Source organism: Phoenix dactylifera, chromosome 13 (assembly GCF_051530095.1).
Source record: "Phoenix dactylifera cultivar Ajwa chromosome 13, Ajwa_hap1_PhDact_Kaust_v1.1, whole genome shotgun sequence".
NCBI classification, from domain to species: domain Eukaryota; kingdom Viridiplantae; phylum Streptophyta; class Magnoliopsida; order Arecales; family Arecaceae; genus Phoenix; species Phoenix dactylifera.
In genome coordinates, this window is record NC_143202.1 from 25075993 (window position 1) to 25096243 (window position 20251).

General features: G+C 46.1%; 1 protein-coding gene across 1 annotated transcript; it reads left to right on the plus strand.

Annotated features, from left to right (window-relative positions):
- The first annotated feature begins 31 nt into the window (after positions 1-31).
- On the plus strand, positions 32-4787 carry LOC103711059 (prohibitin-1, mitochondrial-like). Its single transcript, XM_008797032.5, has 6 exons — positions 32-168; positions 247-451; positions 997-1113; positions 2663-2833; positions 2971-3183; positions 4218-4787. Exons 2-6 carry the CDS (start codon positions 275-277, stop codon positions 4416-4418), a joined length of 879 nt encoding a protein of 292 aa, XP_008795254.1. The 5' UTR covers positions 32-168; positions 247-274; the 3' UTR covers positions 4419-4787.
- The last annotated feature ends 15464 nt before the right edge of the window (positions 4788-20251 follow it).

Consider the following 20251-nt stretch of genomic DNA (forward strand, 5'->3'; position numbering starts at 1 on the left):
TCCATCCATATCTCTTTTTACCCAGTTTTAACGAAACCCCGCTTGCTCCTACTAAAACCCCAAACCAAGGAGAAGGCGGACACCGTCGCCTTCCTAAAACCCAAACAGTCCACCGACCCCATCGCCGCCGCTTCTCCTCCTCCTCCTCCTCCCAAATTCTCTCTCTCGGTAGGAATTCGATCTCTATTTCACCGCAAACCCTCGATTTCTTGATCTGCATCTTCTCTTTTTCTTTGGATTTTTTAGGGGTTTGAGGTCGAGCGAAGGACGAGAGATGAATTTTAAGAACGCCAAGGTTCCGAATATCCCCGGCGCCGGCTCGGCGGCGACGCTCATCAAGGTGGCGCTCGTCGGGGGCGCCGGCGTCTACGCGGCCCTCAACAGCCTCTACAACGTCGATGGAGGCCACCGGGCCATCGTCTTCAACCGCATCTATGGCATCAAGGAAAAGGTTCGAAATCCTTTATATTTTTGAGATGTTTTCTTTTTGTTTTTTTTAATGCTTTCAATATTGAATCGAGTCCGTTACTGAATTGTTTTGCATTTTTGGATTGATTCGTGCTTCTGTATTATCCAATGCTTGAAGAAAATACCCCTTTTTAAGTTTGATAATGTATTATGGGATGATGAAATGGTACTTGTTTTCGTATACACTCACAGATACATACGTACGTACGTACATAGATAGATAGATAGATGCGTGTGGCGTGCGTGTCTGCGTGAATGGTTTTTTTTTAGGTGATTTTTCGAGTGGTTCTTATGATAGTTAAGTTTGTATAATGGTCGTGGGCAAAATATAAATATTTTTTAGTATGCATTTCTCTTTTAAGATTTTTTTTTTGGGATTCGTGAGTATTTAACGGCATTTACATTCTGGTTTGTTATCTGAAACAGGATTGTATCTGATGAGGATTTATAAAGTTGACAATGAATGGTTGTGGTGGACTTTGTGTTTATAATTTTTGGATACAGTACCTAAACAGAGATTATATGCAGGTTTACCCTGAAGGGACTCATTTAATTATCCCCTGGTTTGAGAGACCTATCATATATGATGTTCGTGCCCGTCCGCATCTTGTGGAAAGCACTTCTGGTAGTTGGGATCTGCAAATGGTATAATTCCTTTACACCCACACAATTGACTTTTGAATCACAACTTGGTGTAATCTACATTTTATTGGTATGTGGCTGCTGCTAATCTTTAACTACCGAATTTGGACTGTTTTTTGGAGTAGTGATGCTTCATTCCATTAGACGCACTCATGATTGTACTGCAGGTTATGCACGTATTAACTTGCAATCTTGACTCTTTGTTCTACATAGTGCAATGGCCTTAGCATTCTTAGAACAAACATTGGATTTATTTTCAGAAATGATGGAAGTGGTATTTGTTGCTTGATGATCAATTTGCTTATGTGGGATGAAGAGCAACTTATTAGAGATAAACTTAAATTGGAGATGAGTTTGAAACCTAACCACTTTGAGCTATTTGACACGCACATAAATGTTGAACAATTTTGCATGTGAGTGTTGATAAAGTTTACACTTCATTGGGGCATGTTGGGTGTCACCCTTGAGTGCCTTTCTCAAGCTTAACTTTGGTAATGCTCATGTCAATATGGGGCTTGATGAGCTGGTTAGGAACTGTTCTATGGAGATTAAAGCTCTTTGTAAGACCTCCCCAGCTGAGGGATTTTGTGGCTTGTGAGTGTTCTGTATTGATCCATATCCAGGCTCATTCAGCAGGGAGTTCTGTGGTATTTACTGATGTTGATTTTGGTGAGCTTCTGTGTTTCATTGAGATTTGAAAGTCGACAGAAGGTTTTGTTTTCTAGAATGTTTACAGTGTGACAATATCCCAGCTCCCAACCATCACATCTTCCTCTCCAGCACTGCTTTCTGGATCATTAGCAAATTTGTGATCTAGTTAAAACTTTATTAAACAAAGTTTACAGTTTTTTTTTCTTGCCAATGGCCAAGACTTACACTGTTTTATCCTGTTAAATAGCTTTGATTAGTTTGATTTCTTTTAAAATCTGAAACATTTTATTTTTTGCGGATACTGAATTACAGATGAATACAAAAGATAATTTCCCTTTATTTTATTTGATACGAAATCTGCTTGATTTTGGTTTTGATGTTGGTTTTTTGATGGAGTAACAGGTGGAACAACATCTATGAATATTTCTGTTGGATTGTTTTTTAGGACAGAGGACATCCAAATTATGTTATATATCTTGTTGCTAATGAAGATTACCCTGTTGGCTTAACCTTCTTTCAATGCTTCATGTATCATATGATCTCTCTATCTCCTCTCTATCTCATATATCTATCTTAATTTTTTCTTGTTGAGATTGTAACGTTAACACTGCCTCTTCATGTGTTAGTTACTGCTAACTTCATTCACGTGATTTAACCAAATATTAGTTGGACATGTGTAGGTAATAATGTGTCATGATTGATCAAGAAAAATATCTTAACTAAATGGCAATTTCATCAATTTATGCTTGAGTTTACATACTGACATGTAATCAGTCTTATCTACATGTGTGTGCTTTAACTACTAATTTATTAGGCTTTTGCAAAGTCAAAGTACCTTTTCTCCCTACTCTTTTTAGTATCTCTGCTACTGTGGTTGCTGAAACATGAACTTTTTGCTTAGGTAAAAATCGGGCTTCGGGTTCTTACTCGACCCTTGCCAGATCATTTGCCTACGATATACCGTACTCTTGGAGAGAATTACAATGAAAGGGTTCTGCCATCAATTATCCACGAAACTTTGAAGGCTGTTGTAGCAAAATACAATGCCAGCCAGCTGATCACACAAAGAGAGGCATTTTGAAACAAACTCATTTAAATTTATTTCGTACCTTGTAATTTGTTATGGTTTATATTGTAATTATACATAAAAAATTAATTAGTATGTAATTTATGAAAAAATTGCTTGAAGAAATTAATCATATCTTGCAGGCTGTAAGTAGAGAAATAAGGAAGGTATTGACTGAGAGGGCTGCAAACTTCAATATTGCATTGGATGATGTATCTATTACAGCGTTGAGCTTTGGGAAAGAGTTTACACATGCAATTGAAGCTAAACAGGTGGCAGCACAGGAAGCTGAGCGGGCCAAGTTTGTTGTAGAAAAGGCTGAGCAGGACAAGAGAAGTGCTGTTATTAGGGCGCAGGTGAGCTTGACTTAATATGTCAGTCTTCTAAGTTTCAAATACTTATTTCAACTGTCGTTGTAGTTGGTTGCCTCATATACAGGATTTGTTAAAATTGAGCCTCTATCTTCTGCCTTCTTTACACGCTTGTGTCCAACCAATAGGTAGTATAGACCGAGCCCTTAACATTAAGGTTTTTTTTTTTGCTGACCACGGTTCTTGATTTTTTTTTTTTTTTTTTGATTTTTCAATTTGAGTTGTTGATTTGTGAAAGACCTAGGAAAGAATTGGTACAAGATATCAGTTGTGACTTGTATGGCACTTGCTGGTCCCAGCTGGTGAATATGTAGCAGCACCAACTGGTTGCAAAGTTCTACGTTTTGATGGTCAGGAACTACCTGTAAATGAGATTGTACCTATCTCTCTATATTAGGCTACTTGTCAATTTGTCAGTCAGTATCAATCTATACATGATAATGGGTTAACTGTGAGAAGATCCTTGCACATGATTTGACCATGACAGGGCTAACACTGAAGTATCCATGCGCATCCCTGTGATGCAGTCCTTTCTCTCCTCATTCATTTCTTCATTTTTTCCCCTTTTGGGTCTTGCAGAGTAGTTGAGAAAAACCCAAATAGATTAAAGGGTTATCAGACTACTGCTAAGATATTATGATAATTCTATCATCCAGTTTCTTAGGCCAAGGTTCCTTCCATTTTTAATTATTTACTATTTTCTCTGTGATGCTTGGGCTGGTCAGCCACCTTTTTTGCATTCTGTTGTTTTATGTACAAAGCACAGGATAGGATTGAGCTTTATGAAGTTGGGTACAACTGATTTTATGTTTTATAAAAGAAAGCATTGATGGGCATGCATCTCAAAAATTCTTTTCTTTTGAGCATGTTATGATTGTGTTTTTTTCTTGTATTCGAGCAATCAGATGGCATGGTGATCTATATATGTGTTATAATATCTCATAAGCAGAAGTATATTTGTGGACTTCTCCCTATGCAACCATTTGTACTTATTTTTTTCTTGCCTACTATGTTATCAGGGTGAGGCCAAGAGTGCTGAGCTTATAGGTCAGGCAATTGCAAGCAATCCAGCATTTTTGGCTTTAAGACGGATTGAAGCTGCAAGGGAAGTGGCACATACAATTGCAAATTCTGCTAACCGGGTGTTCTTGAATTCTGATGAGCTGTTGTTGAACCTTCAGGACTTGAATGTGGAGAGCACAACCAGATTGAAGAAATGAACAAGGGATGCATTTTTGCCTTTCATATGAGTTGAAAAGTTAAATTAGGTTGAAAGGAGTGATGATGATGTTTTGGAAAATTTGATCAGTTTCCTTTTCCCTGCAGAATAAAAAATCAAACTTCCATAAAGGAAAATTTGCTGAAAACTTTCTAAACCACCATTTGTTGGGAAGGCTGAAGTTTTTTCTGTTTTTATTCACTTGCTCTGCAAGTAATGGCCTTTCATTTTCTAACATTTCCAAATGTACTTTGTTGATTGATACTGATGGCAGCGTGTATGCAGAACTTGTTTGTCCCCATCCAGAAAATGGGGGGAAAAACTTATCAGATTTGAGTATGAAATACTTTGTATTGTTTTTTCAGGAAAAGTTGGGTTGTTGTTAGCATGAAAGGCCTGATTGAACCTAAGGACTGATGGATTAACTAGGGTGATACTTGCATGCTTATCATTTTGCAGGGTTTTTTTTGCTTGTCTGGACTTAGGGCTGGAAATAGGATCGGGCCAGCCTAAGGCTTATAGGGTTCAGATTGGATTTAGACTTAAATATAGAGTTTATTTGTTTTTCGGGCTGTGCTCGGATATGTCATTGGGTTCGCCTGGGCCCGGCCCGAGCTCGAACAAGGCCCAAAATGGACCCTGAATTCAAGTCCGAATTAATTTGTTTTTATATGTTGCTATTTAAAGAGAATAATGAAAAAAAGAATAAATTAAAATTAGTTTAGATGAGAATAATATATTATGTATTATTTACATGTGTTATAGTGGAAAGTCTAATTTTTAGCTAGCTTATTTACTCTGAAGCAAGAACTTCAATTGGGTTTGGGCCAGACTTATTTTCAGGTCAAATGGATAACTTGGGTTAGGCTCTAGTCGGGATTTGCCAAAATATTTTGGGCCTAAGCTCGGCTCGAAAACTTTCTTGGGCCAGATAAGGGTAGCAGCATGATCGGCCTAGCCCAGCCCTATTTGTATGCCCTTGTGTTACCCCCTGCTGAAAATATTACACTTGATTTGGTCCAATTCTTTTAAGTGAGAGTTGAGAAACATAGGAAACAAAAAATAGAATCTATCCATTGATGCACTTATATGTTCTCTTATCAAGCTTGAATTCAATCGATCTACATGTCCACCATATCCTATGGAATTGTGGTTAACTTTTCAATTTTTGTTACTCCTCCGATTAGGTTTCTTCATGAAATTGTTTCACACTCGTAACTTGGTCCTCTTACTAATTCTAGACAGGTTATGATTGCCTGCTATTCTTCTTACCCAGCAATCCTAATCTCTTTCTACTTTATCCAAACTCTAATTTTAAAAAACCTTTTATTATTTTGGCATCATATGATCTTTTGCTCATAATATATTTTTTTAATTTAAAAGTTAATCAAATTATCTCATATGCAAAATCTTTAGCAAAACTAAAATTTTTTTTCGTGTCAGTGAGTCTTGGCTAACATTTCTCTATCATTTAATTATATAATATGATATAGATAACACATTAAATAACATCAATTGATCAAATTAACATTGTATCAGCTGAGATATTAGGATATATTAATATGTATCGATCGGGATAAGAACCATGGTTTGGGCCAGGCGGCAATTCGGTACTTTGTGCTGCTGAATGACCAGCTGAGCGAAGCCCGAATCAAGCTCCAAAGAAGATCTAAAATTAATTTCGAGCTCGAGTCAAGCTCTAATTATAGTTTGAATCAATTAATTTTTCGGGCTTGAACCTGTCTTGAAATCAAACTTGAACAAGCTTTAATTCACCAAGATTGGTTCAAGTTTTAATAGATTTTAATTAGATTATAATTATCAAGCAGGCCAATTAGACTCGTATCCGAATTGGTTTGAAATTAAGTTTGATAAAGCTTGAAATAGTGACAAATAAATCAAGTTTGATCTCATAGCTCCATCTTGAAATTAGTTTCAAAGAAATCTTGCTCAGATCCAAGATGAATCAAGCTCGACTCGATACACCCCTTAGGTTGGCTCCGGCTTCGGTCCAGCCCGGGCTTAGGTTGGATCTCATGCCTAAGGCTTTGGATCATGGCAAAGCCTTTTAATGTGAGATACAGGGCTCGTTTGGTTCGCAGGAAGCATTTTTTCTCCTAGAAATATGATTTCTGGGAAATAGATTTTTAGGAAGAGGATGTCTGGAAAAATACTTTTGGCATGTTTGGTTGACCATGGAAAAGTGATAGATTTTTAGAGTGTTTATGTTTGATCGACTATCCACTTTTCTGGAAAAGTTATATATAATTCCTATTATACCCTTAATAAAAATTAGGTTTTTAATGCTGAAGGCCTTTTTGGAGAAAAATAAAAATGGAGTGATTTCCGGCTCATGGGAAAGTAACTTTCTTATGTTTTTTATGGAAAAGGCTTTCTCATGAAATATAAAAATAATATTTTCATGAAAATATAACTTTTCCGTCTTTCTTCTTTGAAAACTCCAACCAAATAAGAGGTATCTGATTACTTTTCCGTTGACTACACTTTCCCTCCTCCTTTTTCTGCGAACCAAACAAGCCCGCAGATAACACAGAAATCCATATGATAAATGAACCTCTTACTCTATGCAACATTCTTGGAGCGTATGCACGTTAAGTATTCATCATGTTTGGCAGCTATTGGAAGAAGATAGACGGATTGGCTATTTACTTTTGCGTGATGCTGTTGCATGTGGATAAAAGTGCCAATCTTATGCAGCAGGGGATCTATTATGATACACTTTAAGCTGTTTGAATATTAAAACATGGTGGTATCGAATGCCTGATTGGTATTCTAGGGTCTTTGTTTGCTGGATTTTAATTTATTTCTTAGTTTTTTAGCTTTAGATTCACTGTTTAACTATAATCTTATGTTTTAGTGGGGACTTTATGAAGGATGTCTACCTGATAAATAGAATTTCTGAGCGATAAAGTTAATAACTCTCGTAAGCTAGTGACTCGACGTCGACGTCAAACTAATTGAGCTGCAATATTTTGTACCAAATTGTGGGGGGAGGAGCTAGCCTTGTTGTCAAGAGGGAGGGCGATGTAGTTCAAAACTAAACGATGCTGAAGAAAAGCTTTGATCATGGGTTGTTCGACATTCCCATTTTGTTCACCACGATATATGCAGTCTCTTTGCAGCTAAGACAAGGCCATGAAGACAATGAAGGTTTCAGATAGAGGTGATAATTAATAAGGGAGGTCTGGTTGATCCTGCAGCTTGCCACACTTTAATCAAGGCGATCTAGGGATGGTGATGACATAGGAAATGGAGAAAGATTGGATCCTTCGCAAGCTTCGTATAATAATCCAGGACCTCATCCAAAATGGCTAGCCGGAAGACATTATTTGGGTTTTTTTGATCTTGTATAAGTATTCGAGATCTACCTAACGAATAACTGAACACATATCCGCACGGGTCCTCACATACCATCTCCGTTCCAGCCCTGGCGTCCTCGTCAGGCTAAGGGTTCAAATCCATTCAAATCTAATTACAAATACAACGATCGGCTCGTGGTCGGCCTCAATAGATCTGTGCTATAGTGTCTCCTAGTCCACATAGGTTATGGGCCGGGTCCGCTCTGATACCATTTATAACAATCCGGGACCTCATCCAAAATGGCTAGCTATAAGGTATTATTTGGGTTTTTTGATTCTGTATAAGTATCCAAGATTTTTCTAGCGAATAACCGATGTGGGACTAAATACATGTCCGCACGAGTTCTCACACTTCATATTTACAATGCCTTGATTGTTGGGTCTAGCAACTCAGCAAAGACGAGGGAGGGAGGGAGAGGGGGGAGAAAGATGGCCAAGGCCATGTATGAGAGGCCTTTTGCATCTAGGACTAGACCTGTCTAAAAATCTCCATTCGACTTTGCGAGGTTAAGAGAATTTTTGAGGGACGTATATGCATGCCTTTACCCATATATGCATGCATGCGCAAAAAGAAGCGGTGGATATTCATATATTCTTTCCTCTAAATCGACATCTAGATGTCATCTTGATTTATGGGTTATAACCACAAAAGTAAATAAATGTAATGGTATGGATGCAACACTGCAAATTTAGAGGGGCATTACAGTGCATCTAGCTAGGCAAGGGTATAATATTTGTGAGAAATCCTTTTTTTTGTATTTCTTAACAGCATGTGGACTGGTGGCTCCATGAAAAATGATAACTACGTCTTGTCACAAGGTGATGGTGCTAAGTTGTTAAAATATAATCAAACTGAGACGTTTAATGTAACCAAAACTCAATGAGTGAACAGATAATCCAGCTTTTAGCTTATGAAACAAATTGACTAAAGAACCAACCTTCTTTATTTATTTGTTTGCTTGAAATTCAAGGTAGTATGTGGAGCATGGTTTCAGGAAGCTTATCATGGAAGGATACTACCATCAGAGACCGCACTGCACTGTGGGAAATCAGGAATCTGAATATCCTTATCGTTGTTTTGTTTCTTCTTGATAGTTACTTTGTTAGATTATACCAGCTAATGAGAACCAGGAAAATTGTACATTTGTGTTTTCATTGTCTGAACTCTTCCACTTATAAGTCTTAGTTGAACCTTGTTTTAGTGGAAGAAGCATGAATCTCGAGTCATCTCCCACTGCTGGACACCAGATTTTCTTGTACCCAAATTTCATTAATTCATATCTGAATTTTTTTCTTTTGTTAGTGTATATATATATATTGAACAACACAATAAAGTAAGTGCAACTGCAAATTTATTTTAAGATGTTGCCTGCTGTTGTAGTTGTTAGAATTTGTCACATTTATCACCAGAAATTATCTTCAATTTTAAATTTCCTTTTCTTAGAAAGATTACTTTTGAGCTATTCTACTTAATTTTCTGTCCCAATAATTATAAAATGTTTTTTGGACATTGTCAAGACTCTTGCAATAGCAATATTCTTGCAACTATGCTATCGGAAGATGCATGAAATTCATTAAGAAAAAGGCAGAACTTGCCAAATTCTTGTGGAAGAGGAAGAAAGAAAACAGTATCACTAGTAAAGATGAAAAACCTACACTTTGGACAGAGAAAAGAGAGGCAAAAAAGAACGAAAGAAAGAAAAAAACCTAAAAGTGTGCATCACATTGAACCATTTAACATTCATCGTTTCCATTTCATTTTGGAAATTTAGTGAAATTGTAAGAAACAAATTCATGCATCAGATTTACCATAGCCAACAAAACATATCTATTTTCAAATATAAGAGGGTAAAATTACATGCTGATAGATGGTCATATGTCTAGTACCACCACATTGTCAAATATCTATTTTCTAGGAGCTAATCTGTTGATAAAATTGACATGAAAAGAATTCTTTTAAGAGTAAAGATGAAATCTTCAAACATACTTGGATCAAAATAACTCTAAATATTTGCAGAAGGATGAGGTCTGCACCCTTCTCAGTCAAACTTGATGGCATTCTCTTTATTGCCACAACAGCAGCAGAGAAATTTTTATGCTGAATTTCTTATATGAAAGTTACCAAAAACAATCACAAAGACTCGCACGAAGGACTAAAAGAGAGACATGGTGATATTCTTTCTACCATGTCATTCTATTTACTGAGTCCTTTTCTTTTACTGAATCTTTTTCTTTACTTACACCAAGTTTTCATATAACTGATGCTTAGCGAAGCCACGAACACTGGGAAAAAAAAAGGACAATGACTTGAGAGGTTGAGCCCAACTTTAACGTGAAAAATAACACCCGCAATATTGTACAGATGATGTTCAAATCAACAGCAAAAGGCAAAAAAAGAGGAGACTTGATGGATAGCTAACCTCATGTCGAGTCCAAAGGCAAGAAGTCGAACTCGAACTTCGTAACAAGGTCTTTGTTATGTAATCAAGTTGTATCTAGCTTCAGCTCTCCTTAACTACACTATCAAGGAAGGAATAGCTCATGGTTAATCCCAGCTTGCACCAACCTAATTGCAGTCGACCAAAAAGTGATTTAATGTTGGATAAAAAGAGTGCAATTGCCTATGGGTCTCTTGTCCTCTTTCATTGATTTCCATATGCTTTTGCTGCCACCTAAATGAAGACCTGTACTTTGTTCCTAAAAGACTCCGACCACCTTCTCACCAGCAGCATAATTGAAGGGTGGATTGGTCATTGTCATATGCCTATGTGCATCCCAGGAGAAAGTTTAAGACACTGAGGAAAATAAAGAACAGAAGTAGAAACCAACATGCTTCCTCCCATCACTTTGAGAAAAAAGAAAAGCTGCCAAGGCAAGGTGTAACTTTTATTTGACAGATGAAAGGCTGAAAACATGGTTGGAAAATAATGTCTAAATCACAATTTAATTCTCTAATAAGATGCTCAGATCCCACATGGAAACAGTCCAAGGATTTCTGAGGGGAAGAAATGAAAAAGGAGAATCCAAGTATAGAGATCTTAACAGATGTACATTAGCAGAGGTACCGTGATGCAAGAGGGAAAGAAAAGCATTTGCCTAAAAAGACCCGAGAATGGGTCTTGGCTTAACGAGTGAAGACCAAGAACATGAAAAGAACTGGAGGTGATCGGCCACAAGGAGGTTCCTCAAATTCCTCACCTTGGCTATTATGATCACCTGCCAAAGGGTGTCCCTAGGGTTTTTGTCAGAAGCACAGAAGCCACTGGCTGAATTATGCGTTGGGAGAGCACTTGGTGAGGAAAAAAAGAGAGGCAAAGGTATTGCAAAAGCTTCAATAGGTATTATAACTGTTGCCGGAAATTAGACCCGGAGACGATCGTCCGTCGAGGAGGGGGAGCTGTCGGCGGACGCGAGGGAGTGGTGATGCGTCGGCGGGCGGCGTCCTCTGTTGGGGTGCCTGCAGAAAAGCCGGTGGCCGGATCTTCCGGCGCCGGCCCTCCGATGCTTAAGTCAGAGGGGGCAAAATAGTGTTCAAAGAAAATGGGAGCAGTAGTATTTTTTTTCTCTCTCTCTGTCCCCCCCCCCCTCCCGCCGCCGCCCTTGAGAAGCATGGTTCCCTTTTATAGGGGGGGTTTACCTGCGATGTGACCGGACAAGGCCGTCGTACAGCTCGGCACGTTGCTTGATCTGGTGCACGGACAAGTAAATAATTACACTGATGTCGGAGGTAAGGCCGTCGTACGACCTGAGCCGTCACGCGATCGGGTGAATCATTGCATTGATGTCGGTGGTGAGGCTGGGGTCAGACTTATCATGGCGGACAGGACTCTGCCGAGCTGATTTGCCGTGGAGAACTGAGGATCCGTGGATGAAAGGAGCCACGTGCATTAATTGTTGCGTAGGCCGGAGATTCACATTAATTGTTGCATAGGCCGGAGATTCACATTAATTGTTGCGTGAACCAGGGATTTGCTGGGATCATGTGTAATAAATGCTGGGGCAGTGGCAGGATATGGCCCTTGGCCGGACCTCGGAGAGGTACGGCCGCGGCAGGTGGTCGACAAAGACAAGCCTTTGAGGTCGGAAGTCCTCTAGGTCGGATGATCCGGGATCGGACGTTCTGGGGTCGGGCGCCGACCTCAGTCGTCCGGGGTCGTCGACTGCGTAGTCTTCCGGTGGCAGGGTTATTGTATTACTGGGGGAAAACCGTATTCCCCCAACACTACCCCCCGACTTCCGAGTTCGAGCTGCAGGCTCGGACGTGAGAAGTAGAAGTTGTTATCGTGGTTATCGAGGTCGAAGGGGATCACGCCCGCACCCCTAAAGCTTCTGTAACGAAGTCCGCGCCTTTTGAACCTTCGAGGTCGCTTCATGTGGTGGATTTATGATGAGGTCCGCGCCCTTAGGCATTTCGAGTTAGTTATGGCGTGGGCTGCGCCCTTTGGCCCGTCGAGATCGCTTTATACAGCGGACTTATGACGGGGTCTGCACCCTTACGTATCTCGAAGCAGCCATGATGATGATTACGCCCTTTAGGTCTTCGAGATCGCTTTGTACGGCGAGCTCATAACGAGGCTCCCTGGGCCCGATGAGGTGGCGCCTCGACCTTATAATCGAAGCCGCCTCCTTAAATAGGCACGCCGTTTCGCGCTTCGAAATGAGCACGTGGCATGATCTGAGGTCGGACGTTTCCGATTTTGTATTGGCGGAATAACGATCTGGGAGGCTGGGGTTATCTCGGCGCTCCACGTGTCCCTGAGGCTTATTAAATGAAGGGAGCGGAGGTGATGTCCGCTCGTCTTTTAAGGTGATCCGGTTTAGTGGGCCTATGATGAGGCCGTGAGATCCGATGGGACGGCGCCTCGGTTGCATACCCGGGATATTGATCCGGGGTGAATGCGGTGCTTCGGGTTTCGAGGTTGACACCTGGCGCAATCTGGACGGGGGATGGAAACTAAGCCCGCCAATCCGGGCCTTCAGGGGGGTCTATATAAGCCCCTCGAGTCTGCCCTAATAGTCTTATTTGGTCGCCCTTTGCTTTTGTCGTCCCTACCTCCATTCTCTCTCCCAACGATACTTTGCCGACGGTCCCCGGAGCGGTTTCCGGCAACTCTTTCCGTAGGTTCTTGCCCCGTATTATTTAGGGTTTCCCTTCTTCTCCTACCTACTCCTCTCATCTTTTAGTTTACTTCAATTTTCTGAAAAAATGGGTCTTGGTCCGGAGGAGGTAGGGTCAAGCTTATCGAGGGAGGAGCTGGAGTTAATCGGCTCCTGGTTCTTTTTCCAGCCCGGATTTCGTCTCGAAACTGCAGGGCCGGAAGACAGGGTGACGCGGCCGCCCCCAGGTCGGATCGCGATTTACCGCGAGACGCTCTGGGCCGGCCTGCGGTTCCCTGTTCACGAGTTCGTGAACAACTTGCTGGTGGAGTATCAACTCGTCCCAGCACAGCTTGCTCCAAACTCGTGGAGAACTATCATCGGGTTCTTGTCCTTGTGCCTCGCGCACGGGATTCCGATCTCGGTGAGCATTTTCCGCCGGTGTTTTTTATTAAAAAAAAACCCGGCGGATGCAGAGTGGCTATACTTCGCCTTTCGGGGCGGTATGTCGCTCTTCCAGGGTGCCCCTTCCTCTATTCATGAGTGGAAGGGGAAATTTTTCTTTCTTGCCTCCGAGGTGCCGTGGGGGTTCAACCCGAGGTGGGGGCATCCTCGGTTGAAGACTCTCAACAGGCTTTCCGATCCCTCGGGGAGGGAGCTGAGGGTCTTGGACTCCCTACGGGCCCTCGGGAAAGGATTCAACCTAACCGAGCTCCTACGGGAGGGCGCCTTGGCGAGCGTGGGCTTGAGCTCGGCGCGCCCCGAGGGTAAGAATAGTTGTCTCGTCCTATTTTTATCTATTTCTTCTTTTCGCTAACACTGGTCTGACACTCGAAAAATTTTTTGGTTTCAGACATCCCCCACATGCCGACTAGCAACACATCCCTCTTTTCTCGGCTGAAGAGGCGGGAGGCCGAGGCCGGCGGGGCCATCCCTCAGCCCCGGAAGAAGTCGAAGTCGGCCGCTGCTTCCACCTCGGTCGGGACGGGAGGCCCGGAGGCGGGGGTCTCTGCGGGCGCCCGAAGGCGGGCGCCAGATACCGGCGATGCGGGCTCGGCACCCCCACTCCGTCCTACCCCTGTCGCCCAGCGGGGAGGACCGATGGTGATCCGACTGCGGCCTTCAGAGCCCGGGCCGAGCAGGGGCCCCGAGGTCCCCAGCTCGGGCGAGCCGAGCTCCCCGAGGGATCAGGCAGGGAGGTCAGCCGAGCCGGGGTCCCCAATCCTTGAGGGGAGCTCGGCCTTCCACGATGCCGATACCGCGCGCGCGGTATGTCGGCACGCCATGCTTCCAGCGGACCGGGCCGAGTTCCGAAGGGCGTCGCTGGAAGAGATCGTCGACAGTACCTACTGTAATACTGTTCGGGTGAGCTATTGCCTTAACCTCTCATTGGCTACTAACATATGCATACACTGCCTGCTTTTTACTTATAGTTGCTTTCTTCTTCTTTTTTCCTCTTTTGCAGCGTATCCATGAAGTCGACTCCCTGGTGTTTATTGCCCAAAGTTGTCAGGCGGAGACTCGACGACTCAGCCGGCAGTTGGAGCCGGCCAAGAAGAGGGTCGCTGAGCTGGAGGCCGCGCTGGCCGAAGCCGAAGCGCGAAGGGAAGCCACCGAGGCCGGGCGACTTGCCATGGTCGAGGTGCTCGAAGAGGAGAGGGCCGCCCATTCGTTGACGAAATCGGCCCTGCGTGCCTCGGAGGCGCGCCTGGGGGAGGCCCAGTCCGAGGTCGCGGGTCTGAAGTACGAGGCTGGGGTCTTCCGCCTCAAGATCGAGCAGCTCGAGGCCCGGGAGAAGAGGGCGCTCGAGCGGGCCGAGAATGCCGTGGAACTCTTCAAGGAGTCAGAAGAGTTCCGCGATATGTTAGAGGAGGAGACTGTGGACGGGTTCCTCCGGGGCTTTGACAACTTCCGGAAGCAGATGGCCCGGATATGCCCCCAGTTCGACCTCTCGACGGTCCGTCCGAGGATGAGGTTCGGGCGGCTCCGACGACGACGACGACGATATCCCCGCTGCCCTCATGTCCGAGGAGGACCTTGCTGAGGTCGAAGCCGTGGCAGCTGAACCGGCGAGGGCGGAGGCCATACCTCGTGAAACCAGCGAGGTTGTTCCCGCGGCGCCAGCCGAGGCCCCCGCCGCAGACCCTGAGCCCGCGCCCGCTGCAGACCCTGAGCCCGCGCCTACTGAAGACCCGCAGGTCATTCCTGTAGACGACGAGGGCGATGCCAATGAAGCCGCCGCCTCTTAGGACTTCGGTTTTTTCTATGTTCATTGTAAACGAGGTCGGCCTACAACTTTGTAAAAGGCCGGCCTCTAGTTTTGTACTTAGCCTTTTGGCGTTTCATCAATGAAAGCTTTTTCTTTCACTTCTACATTTATTCTTCTTCTCTGTCTTTTTCACTCGCAAACGAGGTCGGTACTTCTGCCGACTCTCGACTTCGTATCCGAGCCTTCGGATAATATTAATAAAGACATGTTCTTTGGCCATGTCTTACCTTTCTTCTGGTGTGTATAAGTGTCCGAACTCTGATTACGCTAGCTAGGGGGGGCTCCGAGCTTAGACTTTAGGAAATTTCACCAAGTCTTGTAGCTCGGATTTGTAGGTCGCAGAGGTTGCCAAGTTTGGCTTTTAGGTTCTCATGACACCGGGTTCGGGCTTCGGGCCCCCAAGTGGGGCCGCGCTAGACCTACATAGGTCGCTACCGAGGTGCTCGGCCAAGCTTTTGAGCCTGGCTCTTGGGGCGCAGGCCCGTAAGAAAGTTGTCCCCCAAAGGGGAGCTTAGGCCAATAGTCACATCGTCGCTAGGTTTTTCATAGTCATTGCCCTCGGACTCTGCCGAGATTCAGGCGAGCGGGGTTGGGGCCTGTAAGGAACACCTCGGCCTTTGAGGTTATCTTCACAAGTTGACATCGGAGTCTGGGCATGGGGGCTGAATTTGGCCCTTGCTCATAAGGGTTTATATGAGTTGTGGTGGAGATCGTCGGTAGACGAAGCATGCACAAGGACAACGGGAGATTAATCTTACACCGACTTGTAGAAGCAATCCGACCTTGGCCAGATTAAGGTCCCGATTTCAATCGGGGTTTCACTGTCAATACGTAGATAAATATAACAAGGCGAGCATCAAATAGGATGTACCTTTTGTGTCTCCAAAATTGCGCCCCTCGTATCAGAGTAGGTGGCCTTATTTCCTCGCCAACTTCCGGAGTCATTCTTTGACTTTTGAGGAGCTCGGGCTTCTCATGAGCCCTATGGCGCCCGCCGAGGTTGAGGGGGTTTGGAGATGCTCCATCAATCTGCGACTCTTCCCAAGATCGAGGGAGTTTGGGACCCTACGGTCGAACCTCGGGGCATCCGATCTTAGTCAGGAGGTCGTGCGCCAGGTCGATGGGTCTGGGAACGTGCTATCGACCTGCGACGCTTCCCGAGGTCGGGGGAGTTTGGGATTCTACGGTCGACCCTCGGGGCATCTCGACCTTAGTCGAAGGATCGTGCGCCATGTCGGTGGGTCTGGGAACGCGCTACCGACCTGCGACGCTTTTCGAGGTCGAGGGAGTTTGGGACTCTACGGTCGACCCTCGGGGCATCTCGACCTTAGTCGAGGGATCGTGCGCCAGGTCGGTGGGTCTGGGAACGCGCTACCGACCTGCGACGCTTCCCGAGGTCGAGGGAGTTTGGGACTCTGCGGTCGACCCTCGGGGCATCCCGACCTTAGTCGAGGGATCGTGCGCCAGGTCGGTGGGTCTGGGAACGCGCTACCGACCTGCGATGCTTCCCGAGGTCGAGGAAGTTTGGGACTCTACGGTCGACCCTCGGGGCATCCCAACCTTAGTCGAGGGATCGTGCGCCAGGTCGGTGGGTCTGGGAACGCGCTACCGACCTGCGACGCTTCCCAAGGTCGAGGGAGTTTGGGACTCTACGGTCGACCCTCGGGGCATCCCGACCTTAGTCGAGGGATCGTGCGCCAGGTCGGTGGGTCTGGGAACGCGCTACCGACCTGCGACGCTTCCCGAGGTCGAGGGAGTTTGGGACTCTACGGTCGACCCTCGGGGCATCCCGACCTTAGTCGAGGGATCGTGCGCCAGGTCGGTGGGTCTGGGAATGCGCTACCGACCTGCGACGCTTCCCGAGGTCGAGGGAGTTTGGGACTCTACGGTCGACCCTCGGGGCATCCCGACCTTAGTCGAGGGATCGTGCGCCAGGTCGGTGGGTCTGGGAATGTGCTACCGACCTGCGACGCTTTCCGAGGTCGAGGGAGTTTGGGACTCTACGGTCGACCCTCGGGGCATCCCGACCTTAGTCGAGGGATCGTGCGCCAGGTCGATGCTTCACTGTCCTGCTACACTTTCCGAGGCCGAGGGAGTTTGGAACTCTACGGTCGAGCCTCGAGGCCTCCCGACCTTGGCCGAGGAATCTGAGGATCACAAACGACCCGACGTTAGAAGAAATAATCATAATTATTGGAATGGTCGGATCATATGTAAAAAGGAGACCGAGTCCGCGTTTTGGATTGTCTTGAACCCCTAGGGGTTTCATTGGTAGTACATTCGTAGATTCTCGGAATTCCAGCTTCGCGGAATGGGAGTCCCTTCGAGGGATTTCAACTTGTATGCCCCGGGTCGTTGTACTCGGGCGATTTGATACGGCCCTTCCCAATTTGGGGCGAGCTTTCCCTGCTCAGTTGGCTGAGAAGCCTCGGCCCTCCTGAGGACGAGGTCCCCTACTTTGAAGAGCTTGGGCTTGACCCTAGAGTTGTAGTATTGGGCCGTTTTCTGTTGGTATCTTGCCATACGGACCCGGGCGACCTCTCGTGTCTCTTCGACGAGGTCCAGGTTGTTTCTGAGCCGAGAAGAGTTGGAGCCAGGGTCATAATGCTCCACTCTTGGGGAGGGGAGGCCGATTTCCAGTGGGATGACAGCCTCCGTGCCGTACGCCAGGTTAAAGGGGGTCTTGCCGGTGGGCAATCGGAACGTAGTCCGGTAAGCCCAGAGGACGTTGTACAGGTCCTCGACCCACTGTCCTTTGGACTGATCAAGCCTGGCCTTGAGTCCCTGCAAAATTGTACGATTTGTTACCTCAGTTTTCCCGTTTGTCTGGGGATGGGCGATCGAGGTGAAGCGGTGGTCGATGCCGAGCTCAGAGCAAAATTCTCTGAAGTGGACGTTGTCGAACTGCCGGCCATTGTCGGATATAAGGATACGGGGGAGTCCAAATCTACAGATAATGGACTTCCACACGAAGTCCCGCATCTTATGCTCGGTGATCCGGTCCACAGGTTCAGCTTCGACCCATTTGGTGAAGTAGTCGATAGAGACGACCAGAAATTTTCTTTGTCCGGTGGCCAGAGGGAAGGGTCCCAGGATGTCGATTCCCCACTGGGCAAACGGCCAGGGGGCGGTGATTGAGGTTAGCAGGGCCGAAGGTCGGCGTTGGATGTTGGCGTTCCGTTGGCACCGATCGCACCTCTGAACGAAGTCCGTCGCATCCTTCTGGAGCGTGGGCCAGTAATATCCTTGTCGTAGGATCTTATGGGCTAACGCCCGACCTCCCAGGTGATTTCCGCAAATTCCTTCATGGACTTCTCGGAGGGCATAGTCCGCCTCAGAGGGGCGGAGACATCTGAGGAGGGGAGAAGTGAATGATCGACGATAAAGCCTATTTTCGTATAGGACATACCGTGGAGCTTGACGCCTGATCTGGCGAGCCTCAATCTCATCTTGAGGGAGGGTTCCGTCCTGGAGATAACGGACGAGCCCGTCGATCCAGCTCGGCTCAAAGTCGATGCACATGGTGGGTTCGGGTTCCTCCGTGCTGGGTGTCCGAAGATATTCGAGCGTCGTCTCCTTAGAAAGCTCGCTCATGCGGGAGGTCGCTAGCTTGGATAACAGGTCCGCCCTGAGATTCTCCGCTCTGGGAATGTGCTGGATGTTGAAAGAGCCTAGGGCGGACGTAAGTTCCCGCACTTTTTGAAGATACTTTTGCATTGATGGCTCTTTCGCTTCAAAGTCCCTCTGGACTTGGCTCACTATCAGCTGGGAATCGCTGAAGGCCTTCAAATCTTCCACTTTCAGTTCTTTCGCCAATTTAAGCCCAGCAATAAGCGCCTCGTACTCCGCCTCGTTGTTTGAGGCCGGGAACTCGAGGCGGAAGGCTTGCTCGGCCACCACTCCGTCTGGGCTGGTGAGGATTAATCCAGCCCCGCTACCCCTCGAAGCTGAAGACCCGTCCGAATATAGAATCCACGGTTGCTTCGGGGTTCCGTCCATAGGCGCAGATGGTGGCTCAGGGTCGTCCGGCAAGGTACATTCCACAAGAAAGTCGGCGAGAACTTGAGCTTTGATGGCCGGCCTGGGCCGATATTCGAGGTCGAATTCCCCGAGCTCTACCGCCCACTTGGCGATCCTCCCTGCACGATCCGACCTCTGCAATATTTGCTTCATAGGCTGGTCGGTCAGTATGACTATTGTATGTGCTTGAAAATAAGGGCGGAGTCTCCGAGCCGAGATGATAAGGGCAAAAATTGTCTTCTCAAGTTTAGAATATCGGGTCTCAGGATCCCTGAGGACCCGGCTGATGTAGTAGACTGGCTTTTGGAGCTTGTCCTCTTTCCGGACCAGGACTGAGCTTACTGCGGTCGGGGAAACGGCCAAGTATAAGTAGAGGACCTCGCCTCGCTGAGGCTTGGTGAGCAGCGGGGGAGAGGCCAGAAGGCGTCTGAGCTCTTCAAAGGCCCGCTGGCATTCTTCTGACCACAGAAAGTCCTTTGGCCGCTTAAGGATCTTGAAGAAGGAGAGACAGCGCTCGGCCGATCGGGAGACGAACCTCCCCAAGGCGGCGACCCGTCCAGTGAGTCGCTGCACTTCTTTGACTGTCTTTGGGGGCGTCATCTCCTGCAGCGCCCGAATTTTCTCGGGGTTGGCTTCAACTCCACGCTGGGTCACTATGAAGCCCAGGAATTTGCCAGAGGTGACTCCGAAGGCGCATTTTGCTGGGTTGAGTTTCATTTGGTACCTCCTGAGCTTGGAGAATGTTTCGTTGAGATCGGCCACATGGTGCTCCGCCACTTGGCTTTTCACCAGCATGTCGTCCACGTAGACCTCCATATTTCGGCCGATCTGGTCCTCAAATATTTGGCTGACCAGCCTCTGATACGTGGCTCCAGCATTCTTCAAATCGAAAGGCATCACCTTGTAGCAATAGGTGCCCTTGTCGATGATGAAGACCGTCTTCTCCTCGTCTTCTGGCGCCATCCGGATCTGATTGTATCCGGAGAAGGCGTCCATGAATGTCAGCAGTTGATGTCCTGAGGTAGAGTCCACGAGCTGGTCTATGCTTGGAAGGGGGAAACGATCCTT